A 21,065-nucleotide genomic window follows, 5' to 3' on the forward strand; every position below is an offset into this window, starting at 1 on the left:
CACTCCAGTACTGTGGGAAAAATCAAGTGGTTTTTATTCCCAAGTTGCTACATTTCGGCCTCATCCGAAGCCTTTCTCAAGCAATAATCAAGGTGCATAAGGTTTCCATATATAGGAAGTGGTTCATAACATGGGTGGAGCATAAATATACAAAAAGTGTTATAGTATATAAAAACAGTGATTAAATAACATCCAATACATATAATAGTATATAGAGCAGTGAATATTTGTAGTGTACATAGTCCAAGTATTTACATTCCAAGGTGTACAGGTGAAGTGACTGACATACACTCACATGACGATCCTGTTCATAAAAATAGCGTTCTCCTTTTCCTTCTGCGCACGTGCAGGTGACGCTCACAGGGATTCACCAATCAGCATTAAATAAGCGATAACGCCCATCTCGTGTACCCCACCTACTTTTTCGCATCAATGGTAGCCTAGTCGCGCATGGTATCTTGGCTGTCCGCGTCACTTCCGGTCCGTCATAGGGTCTCACACGTGTGACCTGACGTCACAGACACGTGACATATTTTCGGACATGCGCAGAGTCATACCTAGTGTGCGGACGCCATTTTGCTTATGGGTATGTAGCGGGGTAATATTCCTAACTAAAAGAGGTAAGTCTACCAGGCGAAGACATTGGTGAAGTCCCCGAAATTTCTCCAAGGCTTCTACTCCGTCTATTAACACCTTTGGGACTGCCTCTATGTATATTAATCTGACAGCTGTTATTTGTGAGTCCCCGGTGCTCACCCTTATCGGCAGTATAGGAGAATCTTTATGTAGAAAAAAATATAAATAAAAATTCGGTTCAAGATACTCGATGATTAAAGCATAAGCTACCGAACAGGATCGCTTCAGTGTTCAACAATTTCAGTTGTATTTTTCTTTCTGAAATAAAGTAAAAACATATCAATGATGTGATCATATCATTTTACATCAAAGATTAATGCACAGCCCTTACATAGAGGGTTCGAAGTTACAAATCCAATGGAGACAAAAGAGGAAAAAAGCAACTCAGTGTCTAACTCCCGACAAGGAAAAGTCCACATTTAAACCTTTCGGCTTCAAAGTGTCTAATTTATAAATCCATTCTAGTTCTCTACGTTTTAAGATCGCCTGTCTGTCACCTCCCCGTCTCAGTGGTGGTATATGGTCCAATAGACAAAATCTTAATTGTCCCTCAGTATGTTTTGCTTCAAGGAAATGTCTTGAAACAGGTAAGTCCTTCCTTTTGTTACGTATTGTGTATCTGTGGTGATTTATTCTGGTCTTAAAATCCCACGTTGTTTCCCCTACATATAGGAGTTTGCATGGACACATCAAAACATAAATAACAAACCTACTATCACATTTCAAAAAGTGGTTTATCTGATAGGATTTATTCGTGACTGGATGTATGAAATTCTCTCCCTTAATCATTGATGTACAATTAATACAGGAGAGGCAAGGATAGCTGCCTTTACGTGATCTACCAGTTAATGTGGCTTGTCTCGTTTTTCTCAAGGGTCCAACATCTGCTTTGACTAGGTAATCCCTGAGGTTTTTAGATCTTTTGTAAGATAATAGGGGGGGGTTTCGGAATTCATCAATCTCAGGGTCGCAACTTTCCAGTATATGCCAGTGTTTGCGAACAATCCTGGCCACATCTGGACTTTCATTTGTATATGTTGAAATAAACGGTATTCTTTTCATATTTCTTGGGGAAGCTGTCTTCTTTTGTATTAAGGATTCCCTATCTAGTTCTTTCACTTTAATTCTATTCTTCATAATAGTAGTCGTAGGGTATCCTCTTTCCTTAAATTTACTAGTCATTTTATCTAATTGGGTGTCTAACTGTTCCTCACAGCTTACTATTCTTTTAACTCTTAATAACTGGCTAAACGGAAGTGAATTAACCATGGGTCTTGGGTGATGACTCTCATATCTTAATATTTGATTTCTATCAGTCGGTTTTGAAAATAAATCTGTCTTCAATGTCCTATTGTCAATCGTAACAGACACGTCCAGGAACTGTATATTCGTTCTCGATTTAACCATCGTGAATTTTACATCTCTGTCAATCGTGTTTAGATATTCAAAGAACGATTGTAGTTCTACATCCGTACCCAACCATAAGAGGAAGATATCGTCTATGTATCTCCACCACCGGGCAACTAGGCCAAAGTGGTGGGACACATAGACGAAATCCTCCTCCAGTTAGACACCCAATTAGATAAAATGACTAGTAAATTTAAGGAAAGAGGATACCCTACGACTACTATTATGAAGAATAGAATTAAAGTGAAAGAACTAGATAGGGAATCCTTAATACAAAAGAAGACAGCTTCCCCAAGAAATATGAAAAGAATACCGTTTATTTCAACATATACAAATGAAAGTCCAGATGTGGCCAGGATTGTTCGCAAACACTGGCATATACTGGAAAGTTGCGACCCTGAGATTGATGAATTCCGAAACCCCCCCCTATTATCTTACAAAAGATCTAAAAACCTCAGGGATTACCTAGTCAAAGCAGATGTTGGACCCTTGAGAAAAACGAGACAAGCCACATTAACTGGTAGATCACGTAAAGGCAGCTATCCTTGCCTCTCCTGTATTAATTGTACATCAATGATTAAGGGAGAGAATTTCATACATCCAGTCACGAATAAATCCTATCAGATAAACCACTTTTTGAAATGTGATAGTAGGTTTGTTATTTATGTTTTGATGTGTCCATGCAAACTCCTATATGTAGGGGAAACAACGTGGGATTTTAAGACCAGAATAAATCACCACAGATACACAATACGTAACAAAAGGAAGGACTTACCTGTTTCAAGACATTTCCTTGAAGCAAAACATACTGAGGGACAATTAAGATTTTGTCTATTGGACCATATACCACCACTGAGACGGGGAGGTGACAGACAGGCGATCTTAAAACGTAGAGAACTAGAATGGATTTATAAATTAGACACTTTGAAGCCGAAAGGTTTAAATGTGGACTTTTCCTTGTCGGGAGTTAGACACTGAGTTGCTTTTTTCCTCTTTTGTCTCCATTGGATTTGTAACTTCGAACCCTCTATGTAAGGGCTGTGCATTAATCTTTGATGTAAAATGATATGATCACATCATTGATATGTTTTTACTTTATTTCAGAAAGAAAAATACAACTGAAATTGTTGAACACTGAAGCGATCCTGTTCGGTAGCTTATGCTTTAATCATCGAGTATCTTGAACCGAATTTTTATTTATATTTTTTTCTACATAAAGATTCTCCTATACTGCCGATAAGGGTGAGCACCGGGGACTCACAAATAACAGCTGTCAGATTAATATACATAGAGGCGGTCCCAAAGGTGTTAATAGACGGAGTAGAAGCCTTGGAGAAATTTCGGGGACTTCACCAATGTCTTCGCCTGGTAGACTTACCTCTTTTAGTTAGGAATATTACCCCGCTACCTACCCATAAGCAAAATGGCGTCCGCACACTAGGTATGACTCTGCGCATGTCCGAAAATATGTCACGTGTCTGTGACGTCAGGTCACACGTGTGAGACCCTATGACGGACCGGAAGTGACGCGGACAGCCAAGATACCATGCGCGACTAGGCTACCATTGATGCGAAAAAGTAGGTGGGGTACACGAGATGGGCGTTATCGCTTATTTAATGCTGATTGGTGAATCCCTGTGAGCGTCACCTGCACGTGCGCAGAAGGAAAAGGAGAACGCTATTTTTATGAACAGGATCGTCATGTGAGTGTATGTCAGTCACTTCACCTGTACACCTTGGAATGTAAATACTTGGACTATGTACACTACAAATATTCACTGCTCTATATACTATTATATGTATTGGATGTTATTTAATCACTGTTTTTATATACTATAACACTTTTTGTATATTTATGCTCCACCCATGTTATGAACCACTTCCTATATATGGAAACCTTATGCACCTTGATTATTGCTTGAGAAAGGCTTCGGATGAGGCCGAAACGTAGCAACTTGGGAATAAAAACCACTTGATTTTTCCCACAATACTGGAGTGCCGCCTATTTTTCTATTTTGTATGGATTGTGGGACCTAGCCGGCCCGTTTGAGCGTGCACCCAACCATATTTGTTAAGCAGTGCCGCTGTGAACTTTTTTTCTTTTTTCTATATATATATATATATATATATATATATATATTATGCTGTATATGTGTGTATATAGTGTATGTGTGTATACATGCTGTATATGTGTGTATACATGCTGTATATGTGTGTTTACATACTGTATGTGTGTGTATATACTGTATGTGTGTGTATATACTGCATGCTGTATATGTGTGTATATACTGCATGCTGTATATACTGTATGTGTGTATGCATGCTGCATATGTATACTTATGTATACTGCATGCATGTGTGTGTATGCTGTATATACTGTATGTGTGTGTATACATGATGTATATGTGTGTATATACTGTATGTGTGTATACATGCTGTATATGTGTATGTATACTGTATATACTTGATGTGTATGTATATATGTTGTATATGTGTGTATATAATGGATTGTGTTTATATATTATGTATATGTGTGTGTATGCTGTGCATGTATGCTGTATATGTTTGTGTATGCTGTGTATATATGCTGTATATGTGCATGTATGCTGTATATGTGCATGTATGCTGTATATGTACATGTATGCTGTGTATATATGCTGTATATGTGCGTGTATGTTGTGTATATATGCTGTATGTGTGTATGCTGTGTATATATGCTGTATATGTGTGTATGCTGTGTATATATACTGTATATTGTATGTTGTAAATTTTATGTGTATATACTGTATGCGTGTATAAATGTATGAATGTGTAGACACGTGTATGAGTCTAAAAATGAATGTGATTGTATAAAGAGCTTCATTCAAAGGTCTGTTATGGGGCCCTGTCTCAGCTGGTTATGCCCCTGTGTGTTATGCATATGTAGTGTATATGTGTTTATGTCTGTGGAGTGTATATATGAAATATGTATATTCTGAAGAATTACATGCGGTATGGAGCCGGCAGTGAGGGTTTAGGTGTATGGGGGCCCCGTTTCTAAGTTCGCACTGGGGCCCACTGGGGTCTTGTTACGCCAGTGATTCCAGGCGCATAGGTTATAAAGATAGATATGTAGATAGATAGACAGACAGACAAACATACGAATAGACAAATAGATAGGCATATAGATAGACATACATACAGATAAATAGATGGACATATAGATACATATGCATGTAGACAGATAGATATAGATAGATATAAATAGATAAATATACATAGATAGATATACAAACATAGATAGCTATAGAAATACATATACATAGAGAGAGATTGATAAGTAGATACCAAAAGATGTTTGAAAAACGTACTGTGTAGTCGCAAAGTCGCACGATGGAATAAAGACACACAGTTTTTTTCAGCCTCTTGATAAAAAAAATTGAGAGGAGGAAAGACTTAGATCATAATGTTTACTGTTATGCTCAGTAAGGCAGTGAATACCAGTGAATTCTCTTCTATTTTTCTCTTCTTGGGTTTTGATAGTCATGAAAATAGTATAAAATGGTGTTTTTTTCTCATATATAAAACATGGAAAGCTGCTGAAATTCTGCTAGTTTTTTTTGTCTTGGTTGCAGCTAGTACTCTCTGCTTAATAACCTACTCTCAGTGGGTGTGTATAAACAAAGCGTAGTGTGTGTGAACACTCCCCTGTAGTGCCTCACATAAATAGGAAGTGTCTCTGTATCACATTACTTCACATTCCTTTCACAGAGCAGAAAGATGTCAGGATCTGAGAAGCAAAACATGACCAACCTAGAGAAGTTTCAGGCAGAAATGAAGAGAATTGTTGAGCAGGCCAACAACATGACTCCTGAGGAGATGCAATTTTCTTATAAAGGGATTCTTTATCCTAGTCTTCTTTGCAGTGAGGCCTCATTTCAGGCTATGGAGTCTTTTGAAGCAAGAGAAGATGATGTATTGATCATAACTTATCCAAAATGTGGTGAGTAGGGGAAGGGACTACATAGATTTCAATGTTCTGTACTGTATGTATTTTTAGTTTAAGCTCTATCGCACAGAGCAAAGCTATATGATAGGGCCGGGAGGGCACACGTACTGTAAATGTGCATGAGCCCTTACTAATACAAAATATTGTAATGGGGTGAAATGCTCCACTTAGCCCCTAATTAACCGCTCTCAGGTAATCACAAGGTTGCTTTCACATTAGTTCGAAATCACAGACGTGAGAAGTGCCATACCACAGACTGATCACTGGGGACTGAACTCCATGCCTATTATTAATATATGATGCACTGAGTTCTTGTTCCCCTGATATACAACAGAATTGGGAAAACAAGAACTCCATTCATCATACATGAATATTATACACTGACTGAGTCCCCAGCATAGTGATTATTCTGTGGCATCACACTTCTCACATCTGTGATCTCTGACTGATCACAGTCTAATGCAAAAACGGCTTAAGACTAGCTTACCTAATAATCAATTAGCGTATATACTCAAGTATAAGCCGAGGTTTCAGCACAAAAATGTATTGAAAAACCCTAAATCGGCTTATACTCAAGTCTATGAAGAAACAAACTCTGCACCCACCTTTCAGACACCCCTGCAGGTCCTCTTCTGCCTTCTGAAGCTCCAGCTCTGTCTTCGAACCTCTGCGCGCTGCTTTGCACACAACATGACATCAGCCACTTGCCAACATCATAGTGTGCGCACAAACTATGATGTTAGCAAGCGGATGACATCATGGTATATGCAACGTCAGCATCCGGGTACCCGAAGAGGGAGCCTGAGCTTCAGAAGACAGAAGAGGAGGGGGACGTCAAAAGTTGAGTACAGAGATTTGTTTTTTTTTATAGGCTGGGCATACTAGGTGCTGGGAACTGCTGGCTATATACTAGGGGGCATGGGCTGGCTATATACTGTGGTGGAGTCTGTGACCAATGTGTTTCCCATACTAGGCTTATACTCGAGTCAATAGGTTTTCCCAGTTTTTGAATTAAAATTAGATACCTCTGCTTTTATTCGGGTCGGCTTATACTCGAGTGTATACGGTACCTAATAATTTTTTATACAAGCCTTAGAAGGCTGTCTGAGTGAGCAGTTGAATCGTGGGTCCTCTGTGTGCAGGGAACCCCAGAGAGAAAGCAGAAGTGGTCTTTTCAGATTCTTCATGCTTAATTAATGCTGTTCAAAAAATACATCAATTCATCCCTGTTGTCATTTGCTTTTAACATGTAAATTGCTGGGATGCTGGTGTTAGGTGGCTGCTGCTGGGTTTCTCTAGACCCGATATAGCCCAGGAAGAGACAACTGGTACTTTATAAGTAGAGTTTTCACATCTAGCTGCAGACTACATTGGGTGGAAATGTAATATAAAAAAACATGTATACAGGAGGTCCAATACTTAAGAAAATCCAACTTACAGATGACCCCTAGTTACAAACGGACTTTTGGAATTTGGTAATTTACTTTACTTTAGTCCTAGGCTACAATGCTCAGCTATAATAGTTATCACAGGTATCTGAAGTTAAGCTTCAACCCAACATTTTTAAAATCCAATTGTCACAGAGACAAAAAGAATTTGCCTGGAGGATTGCCTATATACATACATACATAAGACATATGTAATTTATCAAAATTTTAGCAATATAGGTGGGTTTATCATATGCTGACGTATCGTGTCCCAGCTTATGATTAATTAAATTCATCCCTCCGCCATGCTGCGCTCCTGGGCAATTCTACGCTAGGTCCAGCCTTGGTTTAGAATTGGGCTATAACCTGTGTCTCAATGGCACAGGCCATAGCTAGTGCGTTGGTGTCGGGCAGGAACACCCTTCCATAGGTGGTATAAGGGGGAAAATAATTGCAATTCAAGGCAACACACAAAAGTACTGAAGAACTATACGGCCCGAACGCTGCACACCGGGAGTGAACTTAGCATGTCAGTTCACCCCCGGTGTGCAGCATTCAGTCCGTGAGATCCCGACAGCATGCGTTGCGAGTGTGATGCAAGTTCATCTCATCACACTCGCAAGTGTGGAACGGGCCTAACACTGTTAACCACAACTAAAGGGAGTCTACCCTCTTCCCACACAATAAAATCTTCTGACAGCATATTGTAGAGAAATGCTCTATTATTAGTAAAAACTCCTTTATTATTTCTGGCCATTATTGCATTTCTGAGAAATTCCCATTTTAATCTGAATGCCAATGAGGAGTTGGCATCCTTATCATCCCATGCATTGTGTTCCTGCCTGGAAAACTACCATCAGAAAAGCAAGATATTTGTCAGAAGAAAGAAGAAGACCAGAAGTGATTATGTGAAAATAACAGTAATCCATGCGCTGAGGACATGACCTTGATGCACCAAGTGCCTAATTACCATACAGGTTAGGCTACATTCACATGTCTGTTGGGGGATGTACACTCACCGGCCACTTTATTAGGTACACCTGTCCAACTGCTTGTTCACACTTAATTTCTAATCAGCCAATCACATGGCGGCAACTCAGTGCATTTAGGCATGTAGACATCAAGACAATCACCTGCAGTTCAAACAGAGCATCAGTATGGGGAAGAAAGGTGATTTGAGTGCCTTTGAACGTTGCATGGTTGTTGGTGCCAGAAGGGCTGGTCTGAGTATTTCAGAAACTGCTGATCTACTGGGATTTTCACGCACAACCATCTCTAGGGTTTACAGTGAATGGTCCGAAAAAGAAAAAACATCCAGTGAGCGGCAGTTCTGTGGGCGGAAATGCCTTGTTGATGCCAGAGGTCAGAGGAGAATGGGCAGACTGGTTCGAGCTGATAGAAAGGCAACAGTGACTCAATTCGCCACCCGTTACAACCAAGGTAGGCAGAAGAACATCTCTGAACGCACAGTACGTCGAACTTTGAGGCAGATGGGCTACAGCAGCAGAAGACCACACCAGGTGCCACTCCTTTCAGCTAAGAACAGGAAACTGAGGCTACAATTTGCACAACCTCATCGGACAGTAGAAGATTGGAAAAACGTTGCCTGGTCTGATGAGTCTCGATTTCTGCTGCGACATTCGATGGTAGGGTCAGAATTTGGCGTCAACAACATGAAAGCATGGATCCATCCTGCCTTGTATCAACGGTTCAGGCTGGTGGTGGTGGTGTCATGGTGTGGGGAATATTTTCTTGGCACTCTTTGGGCCCCTTGGTACCAATTGAGCATCGTTGCAACGCCACAGCCTACCTGAGTATTGTTGCTGACCATGTCCATCCCTTTATGACCACAATGTACCCAACATCTGATGGCTACTTTCAGCAGGATAATGCGCCATGTCATAAAGCTGGAATAATCTCAGACTGGTTTCTTGAACATGACAATGAGTTCACTGTACTCAAATGGCCTCCACAGTCACCAGATCTCAATCCAATAGAGCATCTTTGGGATGTGGTGGAACGGGAGATTTGCATCATGGATGTGCAGCCGACAAATCTGCGGCAACTGTGTGATGCCATCATGTCACTATGGACCAAAATCTCTGAGGAATGCTTCCAGCACCTTGTTGAATCTATGCCACGAAGAATTGAGGCAGTTCTGAAGGCAAAAGGGGGTCCAACCCATTACTAGCATGGTGTACCTAATAAAGTGGCCGGTGAGTGTATATACGGCCTCAGTATATACAGACTATATACGTCCCCCATTGGCCGGCAATGGGCGCAAGGGGCCATACAGAGTGATAGAGTGCAGCACACTTGCGGCACTGTACAGTTCCGTGCCAGGGGACAAGATAGGAGATATCCTATCTTTCCCCGTAATACGGCGTAATTCCCCGTAATACGCCATGCGCTGACGTGTGCCCGCTGTGCTACGGTATGGCAGGCACACGTTCATCTGAATGCAGTCTGAAACTGAGTATATCTTCTAAAAGACATGATGGACGGAAATAATAAAGGTATTCTAGAAATCAAAGTGCATTTCCATATGCTGACATGCTGCCAGTAGATTATAATCCCTGGTGGGATTAGATTCACTATAAGGCAAAGCACTGTAGTAAAAAAAAATTCTCTTGCAAACCTTTGCAATTACTTATGTTTCAATGCAAATCCACGCTCAATGGCCCATATTTATCAAAACTGGTGCACGGACTTTATCAATCTGGTGTACTTTGCACTGCTCTGGAAGTGTGCAGACAGTGGCGCAGACAGAATTGTGGCGTACATCAGTACTAAGTGTGGTGCAAACTCCGACTTAGCACTACCACGCCCCTTTCAGTGCACATTTCTTCTGTCTTGTTGGACATAGGGCAACTTGTTGGACATGTTGGACATAGGGCAACATTGAACTTGTTGGACATGTAGCGACTGCTACATAAAACTGGTGCAAATTCAGACAGCAAACTGGCGCAAACGCTTTAATAAATGTGGGCCAATGTCGTCATATGGAGCCTGCACAATGAACAATATTCTATTGACAGTAATCCCAGTTACCTTCACCTTGGATTTTGTGCTATTTGATATAAAAATTTGTTTTAGTAGCTGTAAAATATTTTATTTGTGTTTCAAAGGGTCATTGTAATAAAGCAGGTGTGGGACTCTGATGGATAGAAAATGTCAATTTGCTCGTTGTCTTGTTGAAATCCTAACCACAATTTATCAGGATTGTTGCTTCCTGCTCCACTGCAGAGTGGACTTTCAGTCCAAATGCTCTTAAACCCCATGAAAGTGTATTACAGTGTATGACGAGACAGACCCTTACCCTGTTTAGTGCAAAACTGGTAGGCAAATCCAAAACTATTAACCATAGCGATTCTTCGCTATCTCCTGTCCTGTCTTGTATTTGTCTTTCAAGGGAGACCATCCATACTTGAACATGTGTGTTCATAGTCAAATGGCACTTGACTGAACAGGTCTCAGAAAATATTTTGACACTTTATTGTCTATCTGGGATTACAATAAAATGCACTACAAGTGTAGCCCCATTGTAGATAAGAAAGAATACACATTTTCCAGAAAATTAAAGGCTCTACCCAGTGGACCCACCCTGCATAACTTAATCAAGTGGCTTTGCAAGTATACACAAAAATCTCAGCAGAGAAGTAACCTGAAGCTGCTGGGCTCCAATGTAAACTTTGTAGTATGCCTGATGAATGTAATTGTTTATAATACTAATCTTCTCATGGGGAACCCCAAAGGCTCCCAGGCCCAGATGGAACAAAACAGTTTGCAGATTATGACCCTGCCTGTTAGTAGCTACCACCACTAGTACCTGATCAATAGTCTCAACCCTGGTTTTATCTCAAAGCAGGATCCAGTGATTAGAAATTGTGCTCATGTTGCAACAGCATTAACATTCTTATAAACTGAAATTTTTCTCCAGGATACAATAGTGATCATTAAGACATTTATTTAACTGTGGTCTTATACAATACTAAGCAAATTTGATATTTTAGGAAGCTTCTGGAGTATTTATAATTATAGTGCAAGACAAAAAAGTATATTGTATATTAATACCTACATACTGTACATAATGGGGAATATCTCTGAGCTAGGAATAATCATAGCTAACTCATTAGGTGGTGTACACATTTTAATTAATTAGGTGCACCACCCTTTGATGAATTAGGCAAACAGTATTATTAATCCGATGGCCACAATACCTTCTACTAAGAAAAAATGGAGTGAGGAGTGCAAAACCTTTTTTTATCTGGTGATAAATATAAACTTAGACAAAAAAATTTGAATAACTGAAAATTAAAGTAATCACTTTAAGGACTCTAGTTTACATAGTCTCTTTAACTTTACCATAATAATACACCAAATTTCTTGATTGTTTTTAGGAACAAACTGGACAATACAGATTCTTCATCAAATGCTATTTTTGCTTCACAACAAAGAACCTACACTAGACCAAGCTATGCTTGAATTTGGAAAACCAGAAAAATATGAGGTTTGTTACATTACATAACTTTAATCCCTTCTGAGATTTATCTCCTAAATATGGTTGTCATATATATTTTATATTTTTAAAACAAATGTATCATGTAACAGCATTAAAGACTAGAATATCCCACAATATTTTCATTCCACTGAGTTAAGTGTTTCCCAGGGCCTAAAATTTCACTTCAGTTTTGAAGTTGAAATGTGTTTGTAGCAAAAACAGATTCCCAATTGTAGACAGCACTGTTTCTACCTGGTAGGGTCTCTCCAGTATAGCGTATGGAGCTGGTTTGGCTAAGTGAGAGGCTTGTGACTAGGGATGGAAAGTAAGAGTTCTCCTTGCTGAGACTGCCAATTAAAGCCCCCATATATGCATGTGGAGACTTATAGCCATGGACGATCCACTAGGGGATTCTGGGAAAATATGCAAATAAGTTTTCAAGGATGGGATAATTAAAACCACACCTTGTAAGGCAGCTCCAATAACATCAAGCATAACCTACAAGAGTAAAACCAAAACAGTACATCTGTTCCTTCCGGGAAGTACTAGATAGCACTTTTCCGACCTGGTTGGGTCTCTTCAGTACAGTTTAGGGAAATGGTTTAGCTGCGTGAGATAGTGATGGGTCGTTCTTGAATGAGCCGACACAAAGAGCCAGCTCATTTGTGTGAACGACGAGAGTCGGCTCACTTCAGTGAGCCAATTACTCCCTTTACCCCACCCCTAATCGTCTCACTACACCCCCTTTAATATGATTAAAAGTGGCCTATAACTTGGTTAAAAGTGGAGTGGTGTGGGGTGACTGGCTGGCCTTAAGCTCCCTGTTATATATTTAATATTGAGCCATACAGGAGCCAGAAGAGCTGGCTCTTAGTGAGCGGAGCCTAATGATCCAGCTTGCTAAGAAGAGCCAGACTTCCCATCCCTAGAGTGAGAGGTTTGTGACTAGGGACGAGAAGTAAGAGTTCTCCTTACAGAGACTTCCAAGATAATTGTAGAATTGTTTGATTATTTTGGCTATTTCCTCCCCAAAAATTTAATAAAAGTAAAAGAATGAGATAATTTTAGCACAAAATGGTGCAATTTAAAACAACTCCGTATATATATATATATATATATATATATATATATATATATATATATATATATATATACTTTGATGGAAAAATAAAAAAACTTGGATCTTAGAATACAATAATGGAAAAAAACAAAAATGACACGGTCGTACAGAGATAAAATGTTTGTATGTCAGTGCATATGTAGCATGACATGTCATACTTGTTGAATGTCACTTTTACCACTCCAAATTGTAGGTTCAGAATGCAGAGTCTTCTCTCCCTTTCTACCAGGCATAGACAAGGTTGGGAATGGGAGCTAGTATCATCAAACTTCATAGACTTTTTCATTCTCAAAAATGCCACACCATCACTCCATCATAGCCAATGGGACAATCAAAATACATTTGTGTTTGTCATATAGGGGATCCATCCAAATTGGGATTTTAGTTTTTCGGTTTCTACAATGGATAAAAAATATTGAAGAACAAGAGGAGATGGTTTACAATGGTATAACTTTTCACTAGCATTTGGACAATGCTTTTTAGCCTTTCATTAAAGTTTTTCCTAAATGTTTCTTTTCTTTTTAGGATCTAAAGCAAAAACCTTCACCCAGAGTCTTATCATCACATGTTACTTATGAGAATATCCCAAAATCTTTCTTTGAAAAGAAGACAAAGGTATAGTAGCAAATTTACATGGTCAGTTTCGTTATAAAACATTTGTACAGAATATATGTCAGAAACACTATGTAGTTTATTTACATTAGCATTAATAACAATGCTAATACATTTCTTCCAAATCTATACATATTAGGTAAAGGGAACATTGCAAAGATTGAATTCTGCAATTACAATCTGTACCAATATTTCACCAGAAAGTTTTTTTTCTTTCTAAGATTTGGATGGGATAATCCCATTCCCTATGCTGCTAATTTAAATTACTTTGTATGTTACGAACAGAATATCTCCATATGAAATTGTATGCACATGCGAGTATAGCTATATAGTACAGGTCAGATAACTTTATGGTAGTCTGTCCTTATAGGTTTCTGGTTCCTTCTTCTTGCTCCATCATTGGGCCATTCTGTCCTATTTCCACAGAAGGCACAATGTATGTCGGCTGGTAGCTTCTTAAATAAGGCTTTTAGACCACTAACACATATGGCACCATATTATTCCGGCACATATGCAGGAAGTCTGGAATTCTGCACGTGCACTCTAATAGCCTTTATAGAAACACTGTTTAAACAGACACAAAGCCTCCAATCATAGACTGTAGCAAGCTAAATGAGATTGACCATATTGCTTTCAAAAAGATAAATATACTAAGGCAGTTGGAACAAGCTATTAGATATTATTTGGCAAATCTGCTAGGCAATCCTAAGCAATGAATTGCAACCGTTCTATGGTTGATCCAAATTAAATAAACAAGAACTGTAAAAGGGATGAAGGCAAGAGAAATAATGCATAATATTTAAATAAATATATATATATATATATATATAATATTCCAATTTCTACATTGCTGCAGGCGCATCCTTTCTGACATATGCTATGCTATCTACTGTACTTTACTGGTTGAAAAACTAGCAGCTCTGCTAGTGTCTACATTTCGCAAGGATCTCTCACATCCCCTTAGAAGGAGTGCTGACTGCAAAACACCATCCTGCCCATACAATTTTATTATATGATACTGCAGAATTCTAACAAAAAGGACCCTTGTTATTTGGGGGACAGTGTTACATATTTGGTAGGGCTTTAATGTGTCTACCCATTTTGGGTTAAAATGTTCTCTGTGGCTATGGCATGTGATGCTGTATTGAAGCTTCACCCAAACTGGCCCTTATACCAGCCCTTCCATGCGATATAGGACTAAAGAACCTGGACCTATTGTTCTACATTTATAGGATGGGGGAGCTTTCTGCAGACATTGACGCAATAACAATAACTTCATAATGATCTGGCAGCAATTAATTCTCTTTAAGGCTACCTTAGCAACAGCTCAAGTGATTCACCAGCAGTGTGAGGGGAACTCCTGTGCCCTTCCCTCTTTCTTTCCTTATCTTCTAGCTTTTTCCTCTTCCTCTTTGCTTTGGTTTTACTTTGATTTCAGTAAATTATATACTGTGTTATTATTGTAAGCATTAATAATAAAATACACACTATATTTTCAATACAGATCTTAATAATTCTTCGAAACCCAAAAGATGCAGCAGTGTCTTATTACCACTTCACAAACAACAATCCTGTGCTTCCCTCATACAGCTCCTGGGATTTGTTTTTTAAGGATTTTTTAGCTGGAGAAGGTAATTTAACAATGCATATAATATGTAACTAAACATTTAGATCCTATTTGTATCAAAATAAACTTTGAATGTGGCTACCACACCCAATTGATGCTGTCTTAAAAGCATCCTGTCTTTGGAAAATATTAGTCCATTCTGCAGGCAGCATGTTAAAGGACACCTACAATCAGGAATATACCTATTAAGGTAGATCTTACGGTAGGTTCCCAGTAATATCTAAAACCCTAAACTATACTAATCTAACCGAGAGAAAAGGGATAATAGGCTACCCCACACAGCGGTAGTCTATGTGATTCCTCCCCACCTGAGCATAACGAAGTCGAATCTGGCACGAGTGACGATGTGTGCATATTAGTTAGATAAACTGTAGATTAGGTTAGAAAGTGTTAATGGGTTAGGGAATCTTCCTGATGGTAGAACAGGAAACTGTAGTATTATAAAAAAATTTTTGGAGTTTTTAGGTGTCCAGAGGGTGGTCCAATTCAGCTACAGCGCTCTTTTTATTAAAACTTGAAGAAGGAATGACCACCTACTGAACTCAGAAACCCAAATTGATCTAGGTTTTTAAACCATGGTATTGATCAAGCTGCCTATAATAGTCCCCATTTGCGGGGAGTGGCTGTTAATGGAGAGGAGCTTACAGCTACTGAAGTGCATGCTATGATGGGGACAGAAGCAACATTAATCTGCTCAGCTCCTCTTGTGAGGAAACGTGCTGTCTTCACATTGAACTGCATTTTTTAACATGATAGCTTCTATTTAAATATAGATGGCTTCAACTCAAGGGGCCCATATAAGATTGAAATTGTGAACCCATTTCTGCATTAATGCTGTTACATCATATGAACTTCTTGAATTCTGGAACAGAGGCAAGGGGAGATTGTTTGCTTCCAGTTAGCCGAGATAAGACTTTTGGCTGCTGTATGAATGTTAAGAAAAAGCTAAGCAGTAGGTTTCCTCATTTGTGTAGGGTTTATCTGGCTCCCTAAAACAGAGCTTATAAGATTTTCTACCATCTTCCATTAAGGAACAATAGGAGGACTTATCCAAAAAAATGTGGGGAACAGACAGCCCCCCTCCACACCTCCAGGATATATTGGTTAACTCTGGGGTTTGGTACCAAAACATAAGCACTTTACATTGATTTTCTTTATATTGTGCAAATTGAGATGACTTAGCAACCATATGCCAAACTGAATGGCAGGTTTCAGACTGCAGTTCCTTACCCAGAAAAGTTTCCTATCTCCGGATATATGTATATCAAGGATGTTCATTTGGAATTAGGTTAGTCAGTATACCATGAATGGTTAAAATAAGATCAGCTGTAGAAGTACCCATTTTGCATAGTCTTTCAAATGCAGTGGGTACCGAAACTGCAGCCATAAAGGGAAAGCAAAAAGGATTTAATTTGCAGATATCTGAATAAAGCTGAAGATTCATACTATTTCATAGATTTTCATTTTTTCCCATGTAAGGTCTACGTGTACATTAGATGGGCAACATATTTTTCCCTTTACCTACAATAGGAGAATATTATGTGTGGTAAGCTCATTATATGTTTTTACAGGAATCTTGCCTTTCCAAGTTTGCAGGCGTGGCACTCGCACTGCTCATCTCTCCCTGCTCCTGATTCCTGTCCATGTGCGCACATCCCCAATTCCTAGGGCGTGCGTGTCGGCTTCATGGAATTTAGAGGGCCATTTCCCAGAAACCTATTTAAACCTTCCACTCCCTTCACACCCTGCCGGATCTTCGCACCTTGTACCTTAGAGACAGCTTTGTCTGATGCTCTGCACTGTTACTGTGATTTCCCGTTGTGACCCCGGTTCCGTTCCTGACTACGCTCCTTCGCTGCCTGCCTTCACCTATTGCTACATCTAATCCCGTACTGCCCGTCCTGACCTCCTGCCTGTCCACGACTACGAGATTGCCTGCCGTTCCCCTTGTCTGCCACCACGGACAAGTCAAGGCTGTGGAACGACCTGGTGGTACCAAGCTGCAGCAAGTCCATCCGGCTTTGCGGTGGGCTCTGGGGAAGACCGGGTGCCACTTAGACTCCGGTCCCAGGTGTTTGCTTGCGTCATCATTCCACGGTGGTTCAGCGGATCCACTTCCTCCAATCCTGACAAATCTTTACAGAATCTGTAAAGATAAAAATGAGATAAATATTAATATGGTATGTGAAACTGTAAGTAAAAGCAGTTTCAATTTCTCCTTGCAAGACATACAGTATGGAAGGTGATAACATACAGGAATAAGTGAATAATAAATAATGCATTATAATTTTCTGTTTTCCATGAAATTAGATGCAAAAGAATATCTTTAACTGGAAGATAGTTAATTGTTTGCTCTCTGTCTTAGTCATTTATGGATCATACTTTGACCATGCCCTTGGCTTGGAAAAACATATTGATGATGAAAATATTCTTGTACTGACCTTTGAAGATATGAAAGCGGTGAGTAAAGTAATTTATACAAGTAAATACTTAAAGCTAAGTATTTGCGGTGGTCAATAGGTCCAATGTTCTCTAAGACATGAAATAAAATTTGATGCCATAAGTAACGCAAATGCAGTTCATATTATTACTGTAGAAAAGGTAGAATAAAGAAACTGGTCCACCTATACTCCTGCAGTGTTTATTCAGAGCTAGGCAAAAGAAAAAAAAACATGAGTCTAATGCCAATTGGCCCTTAGTATGAAATTAAGCCTGCAAATATGCAAATATGACAGTCTAAATGTAATCATCCCATTTCAGGTATAAGAATGTCATTAGAAAGAACTGTATACAGTTCATTCAAGTATTTAAACATTCTAACTGCCTTGTAATTACATTATATACTATATTGCATGAATGACTAGTGACTTAGGTGATTTTAGTCATTAATAGGGGCAAAACTATATCCTTATCATAACAACAACAATAATGTCACTCCAGCTGAAGCTTCCATTGTAGTTTTAACCATAGATTTATGCAATTATGTATTAAGGGATATCTATTACGTTTTGTCTGCCAACACCGATTGCGGTTGTTAACCCCTTAACGACTTGGCCTTTTTTAGTTTTTTCACTTCCATTTTTCGCTCCCCACCTTCAAAAATCTATAACTTTTTTATTTTTCCACATAAAGAGCTGTGTGATGGCTTATTTTCTGTGTAACAAATTGCACTTCGTAGTGACGGTATTTAATATTCCATGGTGCGTACTGGGAAGCAGGAAAAAAATTCCAAATGCAGTGAAAATGGTGAAAAAACACATTTGCGACGTTTTCTTGTGGGCTTGGATTTTAAAGCTTTCACTGTGTGCCCCAAATGACATGTCTACTCTATTCTTTGGGTTGCTACGATTATGTGGATACCAAATTTGTATAGGTTTTATAATGTTTTCATACATTTAAAAAAATTAAAACCTCCTGTACAAAAATTTTTTTTTGATTTTGCCATCTTCTGGCGGCAATAACTTTTTCATACTTTGGTGTACAGAGCTGTGGGTGGTGTAATTTTTTGCGACTTTTGATGGCGTTTTCATTGCTATCATTTTTAGGACTGAGCGACCTTTTGATCACTTTTTATTTCATTTTTGACTTTGGACGCTATTTTCCATTACGGGGTTAAACGCAGCGAAAAACCGTTATTATATTTTGATACATTTTGATACATTTTCAGACGCGGTGATACTTAATGTGTTTATGATTTTTACTGTTTATTAATATTAATATCAGTTCTAGGGAAAGGGGGGTGATTTGAATTTTTAGGTTTTTTTATTATAATTTTTTTTTTAACTTTTTTTTACTTTTACTTTTACTATTTTTCAGACTCCCTAGGGTACTTTAACCCTAGGTTGTCTGATCGATCCTACCATATACTGCCATACTGCAATATGGGGATTTTACTCCTCATTCATTACAATGTGCTGATAGCACATTGTAATGAATGGGTTAAAACGAGACAGCTTCGGGCCTCCGTGAGGCCCGAAGCTGTCATGGCAACGGATCACCGCTCCCCGTGACGTCATCGGGGAGCGATGATCCGCGGCAAGCCTCCGGCCTCCGGGTGTTACCGGTAAGCCTTTGCTGCATTATGCAGCAAAGACTTACCGGCTATGGAGAGGGCTCGGCCTGCGAGCCCTCTCCATGCACCCGGACCCGGCGGGAAGGGGTTAATGACTGGTGCTAGCTGCACCATGCAGCCAACACCGGGTGAGTATGAAGAGGGTTCAGGAAAGTCCAAATGCGGGAAGGGTTAATGTCTAATTGTTTAGGTAATGCTTAGCTTGTTCTGCACATATATATCTATAATATTTTAATGTATTTCTTCCTTTTATAAAAAAATCTTTGTGCTACTTTTATTCACTTTAAGGATCTTCCTGCAGAACTGAGAAAAATTAATGACTTCTATGGGTTAAATCTGACTGATGAACAAATACAGATAGTTGAAGAAAAAAGTACTTTTAAGTCCATGAAAGAAAAATCTGGTGATACACATGGAAAACTAGGAAATGTCTTTTTCCGAAAAGGTAAGTGTATTTTTATTTTACTTGTCATTGCAGATTCACACCACTGCTTATGTGGTGTTCTGTGTATGTATGTGCTGATAAAATTGCTGATTTATACTCCACATGCTTATGAAATTCATTAATGAAATTCTTAACAAAAGATTGTCCTGGGGACATACATACATGGCTAAGATAAATATGGCATGGCAATGGATTTATAAGAATCATGCTCAAAATCGAACCCAGTGCATGGAGCCTTCATGGAGGGAATGATGCAGTATGTGGTCTATACATTATAAAATGTTAGGGCATATTTACTAAGAACAGTGCAAGGGGGTGCCAGATTCAGGTGTTCTGGCGCAAGTTTTGCATGAATATGGTGCCCCCTGCACTGCTCTGACAGAGTGCACCACTTTTTTTGGGTGCACCTTAAACATAGGGTGTGGAACACATTTCTGTCAGAATTTGCATGTTAAATCTGGCGCATGGTCCGACTTAGCACCGGTTCGCCCCTTCAGTGTTACGTGAAGCATAGTAGAGGCGCGCCACAAAATGATCATGTCTGACACAAATGTGGCATAGGCACTTCTTAAATACCTGTGCAAGTAGTTTCACCTAAAAGAACATGCAAAGAACAGAAAACTGGCCACAGCCGTTTTAATATTTTAGTATGCTAATAGCAGACTATTTACATGTATATCTATAATCAGAGAGAACATGGATAAATAGGGAACTATTGACATCCTATGCCCTCCTATAACTGTCTTTACAAGTGTGATCACATATTTCCTAATTATGCACTAATTCAAATCATTTGAAAATTTGGAAACTTACAGTATTGTGTCATACTATTGGAATGTTTTACCCTTGAGATCTTTACTGCCAGTAGCAACAGTAATAAAACACATTTCAATTTTTTCTTTTGTCAAGGGGAAATTGGGGACTGGAAGAGTCTTTTTACAGAAGAACAGAGCAAAGAATTGGATGCCAAGTTTGAGAAGTATCTCGCAGGAACAAAACTCGGAGAGAAGATAAACTATCATAAATATTGTACATTTTGATTAAACGCCTTATTTCTTGTGTTTTATTATCACTGTAACGATATTAAAGCATGAGGAAGGCCCACATGTTTTAGGCAAAATATTACATTTGCAAAATGATAAAATAAAGACTAGTTTCTTCTATGGATGCTTTACCAGCTTTGTTTTGTTTATCTCTTTGCTATTTATGTTTGTCTAAATCATTGTCTTG

The 21,065-nt window shown here is 39.0% G+C and overlaps 1 protein-coding gene across 1 annotated transcript; it reads left to right on the top strand.

The window, feature by feature from the left end:
• Positions 1 to 5,750: 5,750 nt before the first annotated feature.
• On the top strand, positions 5,751 to 20,998 carry LOC140121397 (sulfotransferase 6B1-like). The gene is made up of 7 exons (XM_072140912.1): positions 5,751 to 6,025; positions 11,859 to 11,968; positions 13,605 to 13,694; positions 15,196 to 15,322; positions 17,684 to 17,778; positions 19,679 to 19,835; positions 20,745 to 20,998. Exons 1-7 carry the CDS (start codon positions 5,803 to 5,805, stop codon positions 20,873 to 20,875), a joined length of 933 nt encoding a protein of 310 aa, XP_071997013.1. The 5' UTR covers positions 5,751 to 5,802; the 3' UTR covers positions 20,876 to 20,998.
• Positions 20,999 to 21,065: the final 67 nt, after the last annotated feature.

This window comes from Engystomops pustulosus, chromosome 3, assembly GCF_040894005.1.
Source record: "Engystomops pustulosus chromosome 3, aEngPut4.maternal, whole genome shotgun sequence".
Classification (NCBI taxonomy): domain Eukaryota; kingdom Metazoa; phylum Chordata; class Amphibia; order Anura; family Leptodactylidae; genus Engystomops; species Engystomops pustulosus.

Bases quoted from the DNA above. Each gene is read 5' to 3' on its own strand.
- LOC140121397 (XM_072140912.1), top strand. From the start codon at position 5,803: ATGTCAGGATCTGAGAAGCAAAACATGACCAACCTAGAGAAGTTTCAG. The intron at 11,969-13,604 runs GTTTGTTACATT...TTTTCTTTTTAG, and splicing joins GAAAACCAGAAAAATATGAG to GATCTAAAGCAAAAACCTTC. The intron at 17,779-19,678 runs GTGAGTAAAGTA...ATTCACTTTAAG, and splicing joins CCTTTGAAGATATGAAAGCG to GATCTTCCTGCAGAACTGAG.